The following is an 8,333-nucleotide window of genomic DNA, read 5'->3' as shown; positions in this document are numbered from 1 at the left end:
AGTGGTACCACCTGGCTTACGGCTTTGTCCTTTGATTCCAGTGAACTTAATCTGCTTCACCCCTGCAGAATAACCAGCAGCTTTCTTCCTCGCTGCTGATCCCTCATGGACAATATAAAAAAATATATTTATATATAAAAAAAGAAGTAACAAAATAACAGAAGCACATGTGAAATGTATTGAAAAGGCCAAGCAAGAAACAGTGTTTCAAGAAACAACACTACAAATGCTGTATCTTTACTTTTTAAAACTGGACTCCAAACAATTTTGTGGCTTTTCTCTGTTGTAATGTGGCGAAAAAGTACAAAGCCAAATGTTTTTTGCCATGTGTTTTCTGCCTGATCTAGTGGGAAATTTTTTATGCAGAGGATAAAACAACTATCGTACATCATAGAAATTTATTATATTTATACATCCTTTCTATTTCTGCTTTTGCCAAGTGAAGAGTCAGCAAAGAATGGCAGAATCAGGCCTGAATTATACTCTGGGGCAGGGCCTGGAGACAGAGTAATCAGCAAATTAGCAAATACCTTTGGCACTCCAGGCCCCAGCCTAGTTCTTAGTAACATCAGCTGAAATATTCCCACCTGGGTGAGTCGGAGGTGTGTCAGGTTTCAAGAGCTGGATCCAATCTGGGGCTTAGATTTAGAACGCAGCCTAAAACTATGTCCAAAGACATGCCTGCAGGACGCAGCTTCCTGATGCTGAGCCTCCCAAAACTTGACCCTCCCTGCAATATTTAAAGCCCCCGTAGGCATCTGCAAGTCCTGCAGCTGTGGCATGTGGTCAGAACACCATCAGTCTGAGTGATGGATCCCGGTGCAAAATTTTCCCAGGAGTGGGAGCTTGATAACTTTATTCCAGGATCCTGAGAAGATCCTGGAACCTGTGGCTACCATTAACTCACGCTGAGGACTGGTGAAATGCAGCCTTGCTTTCAAAATGCTGCTGGGGAGGTATGTGATTTCCATGACAGCTTTAGGCACCTGTCCGGTACGTGGGGAGGTCAGGGTCAACCTGGGTGGCTGTGAGCCACAGTCTCCTTGCTTACAAGTGAGTGCCTAGTTCATGAGGTTTTAAGACAAGCTTGCGTTTGTTACGCCTGCCCCTGCTAGGGCTGGCCCATCGTGCAGAAAGGAATTAAAAGATTTGCAGGTCTGTAGAGGAGCAAAGAGGAGGGAGCTGATTCTGCAGCCAGAGAAGAAGGGCACTCGGCTCGCACTCTCTTTAATGCAATGACTCTGTGAGATAAAACATATTAACAGCTATGGGAACAGATTCTTGCTTTGCTTTCACTTCTTAAAGACCTTTGGAGGGAGATTCCTGCGGGAAGTTGGGATGCGCCCGTGAAGCCATTAACAGAGTGTTCTCCTTGGCAGATGCTGCAGTTCCAGCTTGTTGTGGTGCATTTGGCCCTTGTGATTGCGGTGCTGCAGTGGCACTCCAGCTCAGCGCTCCTCGTGCAGGCGGCACCACAGGTGGGTGGATGTTTCTGGTGGTTGTCACATAACCTGCTCTTCCTCCGCATGTTCTTGGTCACAGAGTGTGGAAGACATCACAGTCTCCAAACTGTGTTGGAAGGTGAACGGTCACTATTGACTCTGTGAGGGCAAAGCAGGAGCAGGACAACTTCCCCAGTGAAGAGAGTAACGCAAAGTGCGTGGCCCTGGGAGGACAGGCAGAATGAAGTCTCACTCAGATTCATGCAACCTCTTCTGAAGCACCGTGGGATTTTCTGTGTGTTAAAACATTGTCCGGTGACTTTGGATAGAGAACTTCCTGAAGGTGGGAAGGAGGTGATTGGGGCGCGGGAGGGAAGCAAACTCCTCTAACACTGAAGGGAAGATTTCATTCTTCTTCTTAAAGGCAAATAATAGCATGAGAAGTCTGCAACTTTCAGAAGCCATAAGGAGATCCCTGAAAGAAGACCACCTGCACAAAAGTTACAAATTAAAGGAGACAGGAGAGACAAGGAGAGGGTAGGAGCAAAGTAACTTGCCTAAGCTTGCGAAGGAAAGCAGCGGATGAAATGGGAGAACTGTCACACGTTTCACCCAACATGATACGCAGAGGTTGCACCTGAAAATACTTCTGCTGCATTCTCTTCTTTTATGCCATCTTGACATAAAACAGATCTGACAGGAAAGGTACCTGGACATTATGTGATAGCTTCATGCCGTACAAACATCAAGGATCTAAAAGTTTAATCAACGTAGCACTGTTTGGCTGTAGGGTCTTTACATAGGTTTTTAAGATCACCTTAGAAGTTAGATGCATCCTGGAGAATACTGACGGATCCTTCTACCTTGTTCTCTGTCTTCAAATGAGCATGCCCTGATTATAGAAAACAATCTTTGTTATAGCAAATAGGGCTTGGGGCAACCACTCCCCACATCAGTGCTGCAGCAGCTGCTCATCTGATGCCACAGGGACCTGGTATCCAGTCTCTATCAAAGACAGATTTTCGTGAAAAGAGTATAAGAACAGAACATCTTCAGAGGCTTCCTGATCCAGAGACTTGCACCGGACCAGGGCATGTTTTAGCTCCTAATGGGCCTGAATTTGTTTATGAAACCGTTTAAAATCTTAGTAACCATGATGTCCTTTGGCAATGCATTCCTCTTCATCTATGTGCTCTGTTTAAAAAGTAGCTCCTTATATGTATTTTAAATCCACCATCTCGTGGCTTCCCTGGGTGGACTAGGGAGCTCTTTTTCCCGAGGAAAAAAATACTAGTCTTTATTCACCTCTTTGCTGTTCTTAAATTTATAAACCCTCCACTGTACCCCTGTTCTCACACTTATCTCACTCTGCTCTGTGAAGCTGTGCTTTGTTCAGTGGTTCACCATAGGAAAACTGTTGTCTACTTCTGATTATCATTTTAGCTGTCCCTCTACTTTCTAGAATTCTATTATATCCTTTTTAAGACCAAGTAAGTGGGACTGCACAAAGTACTCAAGAGCAGAGGCTGGTTTATACCTTTTCATTTCAGGTGTTACTGTAGATATTTATCCCCACTAACCAGAAGGGAGAGTTCAGCCTTTTTTTTTTATAAAGGTATAATTTTTCTGGAAACTTCTATGAAAGTTTTATAACCCTGAAAGGGAACAGAAAGGATTGCTCAGTGCACTTGAGGGTCATAAAAAGGAAAGTCAGACGACAACATGAAATACTTTACAAAAGTATTAGCTTTTGTGATACATCATTTGTATGATCACTGTAGTCGTGTGCTCCTCATTTAAAGGTTAGTTTTATACACTCCATCACCAGTTATGCCACCCATCAGTAGTGGGAAATGTCATCACCACAACTGTGGTGTGGATCACAGTAGATACAAGCATACTGCATCATCCATGTGATGGCTTCCTTTACATTCGTACTAAACCCACTGTGTGTGAATAATAAAGATAGTGGTGTGCCTCTAAAGAGAGAGGAAAACCAGCTTAGGCATATCATAAAAGTTTTAGTTAGAAATTTTTATTTAATTCTGTGAAGATCAAGTGGAGCAAGAAGATGAACCTTTCATCTGAAGAGAGAATGATTTGAGCTTGGCACCTGCTTTTGTGGACTAGCTGTTGCCCTGTATTTTTCTGTTATTTGCAGAGCAAATATTTCACTTTGATTTGTTTCATTTCTCTCTTGATAGACCCCAATATTCTCAGCTATTCCAGATAGTGAAGTAGAAGTTGGTTTTGAAAAGGTGGTAAACCTAACGTCATACCTAAGGTTCAAAATTCTGTGTCAAGCCAACATACTGTTCCTTCCTTTCCTCCTCACCGCGTAGTGTTGTTGCGTAAATTCTTTGAATGTCAGTGCTGGGCAAGTTTATCTTGGGATATTTTTTGCATAACAGTTAATTAATTTGTCAGCTTTGGATGGAAAGTTCTGTATAAGTTTTCATTGCTATTTATTAAAAATCAGTTTTCTGAAAAATTTCAGGACGGATATTGGAGTCTAGTAATAGTGATTGCATTTTTTAAAAGGATTAAATTACTCATCTCATGCTATAAGTGATACTAATCACACTGCAGAGATGGAGATAGTGGGCTTGCCTACAAAAACAGGCTTTGTGAGGTAATAAATTTTGATAATTCTTGCAATAATGACGAATGTGAGTTCAATTCTATTAAAAAAAAAAAAAATCCCAACATTTTATGGCAAACTCCTGTGGGCAGAAAATGGCCACATTTCACAGAAGGAACTTTGTTTTAAAACATTGGCCCAGGTTTAGTATCCTAGTGATGATGTACTTACAGGACTGCTGCTGTGACCCTGGTTGAAATGGTGTTTCTGGAACTTGAGCAGCAAGCAAACATCTCCCCTTTCTTTTGCAGCCTTTGGAGCCTTCTGCTGCTCTGGGCATGGGAGCACATCCCATTGCCAGCGAAGAGAAGTCAGCCACCAACCTGGCAGCCAAACTCTTCGTTCTTGATGAGCTGGTGTCTCTGGAGAATGAGGTGACTGAGACCAAGAAGAAAAGAAGTTTCCCAGGATTTGGCTCCCCGATCGACAGGATTTCTTCGACCTCTGTGAATCCTAAAGGCAAACAGAGGTAAATTCTTAGATGCTCCTATTGGTGATAAAGTTGGAAGAAGGCTGTTGGTAGGTGTCCTGGGTACAGATGGGTTAGCCTTAGCCACCACCAGATTTACTGGTCAGTTGTGGGGTGTTCCCTCCTGATCAGGGTACCAGAATCTCTACAGAACCCATTCTGGTTGCGTGGTGTGTAATCCTTCAGCTGTGATGAATAATACGCACGCTAGTTCATTTATCCCCACAGTGCCATACAGTTAACGAAGAACATTCAAGCGCGTGCATTTTTTTTAGTACGGTTCTTTCCACTGATGTGAACTAACATTCAGTTTAAAACTGCCTTTTTGATGACGAGATTATTCAAAGCAAAAATATGCCTGAGGTTCAAAAGCAGAGGGGCAGGACTAGGTGTTCCTGAGGCTGGGGTGAAGAGAAGCTATGGTGGTGTGCACGCCGTGAATAGCAAGATGAAGAACACATTGTGAAAACGGGCAGACAGTTAATTAGAATGGGCTTCAAGACCTCGATCAACTTACGGTAAGAGAGGGTTTAATCAATACAGCAGTACAGCAATACCTTCACAACACACAGAAGATAAGCGTGTTTATAACAGGGCTAAGCAATGATTCTTCATATAGCTGGGGAGAGCCAGTGAGTTTGGGGCAAAGCTCAAGGGGCTGTTCGCTATATCTGAATGAGCCTAACTGTCTTGTTCCCTTCTGCTGGTAACTGTCATCTTTTGGATGGAATCCCCAATGCCACAAAGTATTTAATAACATGCTTAAAGCTTAATCTGGAAGTGGAAAGTATTCACAAGAGCCAGTCAACGTTACAAATATTTTTTTTTTCAAACAGAGTTTTGCAATATTTTCTTGTTGTTTTTCCATTTATCCACCCAGTCTGCTACTAAGACTTTTTGACTGCAGCCAAAAGTGATAAAAAACTAAATTCTTAAAACCTTGAGCGGAACTACTCTGTCCTGTATATCTCTTCAAGAGATCACAATCAGCTCATTCCTTGTTTGCTTTTTAGCATGTTTTCCCTTTCCAGGGGAGGAAATATTAAACCTATAAGCTTTTTGAAGCTGCAGTGACTTTTTTGAAAAAGTACGTGGTATTCCCAACTTGTCTCATGTTTTTTGGGTGGAAATCTTGTTTTGTTCTGTGTGCAGTATGGGGACACACACACACACAAAGGGAAATTGTGGTGAAAATTGTCCAAGTTTTCTAACAGCTTGTCTGTTAATAATGTGTTCATGCAAATGAGTGACACCACACAAAATTCCTCCTTTTTCAGCATCATCAGCACAGTTTGCAGTTTTGCCTTGAGATTATCGCTTTGGGGTAACTAATTGGCTTTTGAGCTTGGGATTGACTCGTTTATTAGAACCATCTGGGCTGCCTTGATCACTGCATTGACAGTCAGATACTACCATCAGCACGGACCGCAGATCATGAGTGCTACCAAACAGTTGAAAGTCTGTACATTCAGATGGAAACAGGCAGAGCTGCTGCACTTGGAGTAAAATAGAGGACTGTCATGCACACAGCAGACAACAGTCCATTCCCACACCAGCTAAGATGGTTACCTTTAGAGACCAGATACTGACTTTTGAAGTGTGAAAGCTGTGACATAGCTTCAGCCCTCTGAATTAGTACAGTGTGTGTAGTGCCTGGTAACAGAGCAGAAACTTTGGGAAAAGAGCAGTTCACTTGACTTGATAAACGCACTTAACAAATTATTGTGGCACCCACCAGTTACAGGAGGGCCCAGGTCCTAATCTTGCTCATCAAAATCAATTTATAAAGCTTTGAAAGCATGGGAAAAGCATGCAAGAAGGCATGAGTCTTCAGAAGATGTAGAAATATCCCTGGGCAGCCAGAGAGAAAGAGACTCCGGGAATCTTAGAAAAGGCTATTTTAAATGGCGAACGTCACTTTGTCCCTAATAAATCTGGTTTGGAAGATGGAAGCGGTGTGGGAGGCTGGGGAGGGAGCGGTGGCTGCCCTGCTGTGGCTCGGGATGGCCACAAGAGGGGAGGCTCAGCCGCGCTGCCCGCGCTGCCCGCGCTGCCCGGCCTTTCCCCGGGCATGAGGTTACGATTTCCCTCTCTGTTTAGCCGCAGAGCATGGCGGTGTTACAACTAACGATGCGGAATCACCCCCACACCCCATAATCCAGTCTGGGAAATTAATTCCCCTTTTTATCAAGCCAGGCTCAGTACGACCCCAGCTGCCCAAGCCTCCCACCTGCCCGCCCAGCATGTGCTGGGGTCAGTGCTGCCCGTGAGGCACCAGGCTGAGGCTCAGCCCTTGGCTTTCTTTTCTGTGGCTTAGTGCAACGGTGCTGGATACGTAGGTGCCTGAGGAAGGGGCGGTGAGGGCTATGCAAACGGCTTCCCTTCATTTGCGACGTTCTGTAGCCGCTCCAGCTCGTGCGGAGCTCCCTGCGCATGCGCTACGCTGTCAATTCCCATGTCTTGACCTCATCTGAAAAGTAGTTGGAAAAGAGCCAGTGTGAAATGGGCTGCTGAGAATGATGCCTCTGGGCTTCAGCCCGTGCCTGAGGGGTGTGAGGAAAGGAGGCTGCTCAGGTGAGACCATGGGCTAGACGGGTTGACCTGGGCGGGGTGTGCAGAGCCCCCAAAGCCACAGGCTGAGTGAGCATGGCAGTGCTAGTATGTAGAGTTAGACCCAAGTGCACCATAGCATGCTCTCCTGCTAGTTACTTTGCATTTGCCAACTTACAGAACAAAGTTTCTTTTTATTTATGTTCCTTGACAAGGACAGATAGAGAAAAGTGTTCATCTTCCAGGGTTTCTCTTGGACCTGCATTTCACTGGCAAGTATTCCAAGGGCGAAAGTTGAGGTTATTCTCAGCTGCAGAAAATCTCATCATTTCCACAATTAATTAAAATAAAACTTCTGCTGGTGGAAAAAGTGCTCAAAATGATGAATTAAAATGGGAAAACTTTTTTATATAATAAAGAAATTGTAATAAAATATTCCTGCATAGAACTTCTTTCACATTTTCCTCATGCCCTCATTCATCAAATCATTGTGAAATGTATCACGTGAAGGAAAAAAACAACCCCAAAACCCTCCCATTTTTAATCTCGTCAAAGGGTTGCTACTATACAATTTTGAGAACAGTGCATTGCAGGAGACCCTATAGGAAAATCCTGCTAGGGCTCCTCTGAGTTGTCCCCTCTGTTGCTCTGCAATACTTTCTAACTCCTTGCTTTGCTTAGCTCCAGTTGGCCCTGGAGATTTCAAAGATTCAGGTTAATGGTTCACCTGAAGTATGGAATACTATGCATGAAACAATTCCCCCTTACACATGCAGTGTACCTCTTTTATGACTAGCAGTTAACCTGTGTAGTTGTTTGTTTGCTGCCATATAAAAACAGAGATAGTAGAGAAACATCAGCCAGTCTGTAAAACAGGTGCAAATCCTGTCTAGTCTTTTGTAAGACAAGTGAAGCATCTTGGTTTTAAATACTCACATCTCTGGCTGCTCCTGCACAGCTGTTCTGTCTGAAAATAAGTTCTTAGTGGGATGAATGGAGGAATTGAAGATATAGCAACATTTTGATTATTCCTATGATGTCTTTCCCCAATTCTTTCCCTCTTCCTTTGCTTTTTTCCCTGTGCAGGAAAGTGGTTGAGCTGCCTAAGAGACGGTTTGGAGTTCCTCTTGACCGGATTGGAGTGAGCCGTCTCGGCAACACTAAGGGTTAGCAAAACACTCCGGGTGTGGGCAGGCTGGGAGAACCCCCCCGTTCTCAGTTACATGGAGGT

General features: G+C 43.8%; 1 protein-coding gene across 1 annotated transcript; it reads left to right on the top strand.

Moving 5' to 3' along the window:
- The first annotated feature begins 1,379 nt into the window (after positions 1 to 1,379).
- On the top strand, positions 1,380 to 8,273 carry OSTN (osteocrin). Its single transcript, XM_010282822.1, has 3 exons — positions 1,380 to 1,478; positions 4,335 to 4,552; positions 8,189 to 8,273. Exons 1-3 carry the CDS (start codon positions 1,380 to 1,382, stop codon positions 8,271 to 8,273), a joined length of 402 nt encoding a protein of 133 aa, XP_010281124.1.
- Positions 8,274 to 8,333: the final 60 nt, after the last annotated feature.

Source organism: Phaethon lepturus, unplaced genomic scaffold (assembly GCF_000687285.1).
Source record: "Phaethon lepturus isolate BGI_N335 unplaced genomic scaffold, ASM68728v1 scaffold13202, whole genome shotgun sequence".
In the NCBI taxonomy this organism is placed as follows: Eukaryota; Metazoa; Chordata; class Aves; order Phaethontiformes; family Phaethontidae; genus Phaethon; species Phaethon lepturus.
Note: the sequence above shows the minus strand (reverse complement) of the source record. Positions and strands in the feature narration are given on the sequence as shown.

Bases quoted from the DNA above. Each gene is read 5' to 3' on its own strand.
- OSTN (XM_010282822.1), top strand. From the start codon at position 1,380: ATGCTGCAGTTCCAGCTTGTTGTGGTGCATTTGGCCCTTGTGATTGCG. The intron at 1,479-4,334 runs GTGGGTGGATGT...TTTCTTTTGCAG, and splicing joins TCGTGCAGGCGGCACCACAG to CCTTTGGAGCCTTCTGCTGC. The intron at 4,553-8,188 runs GTAAATTCTTAG...TTCCCTGTGCAG, and splicing joins AATCCTAAAGGCAAACAGAG to GAAAGTGGTTGAGCTGCCTA.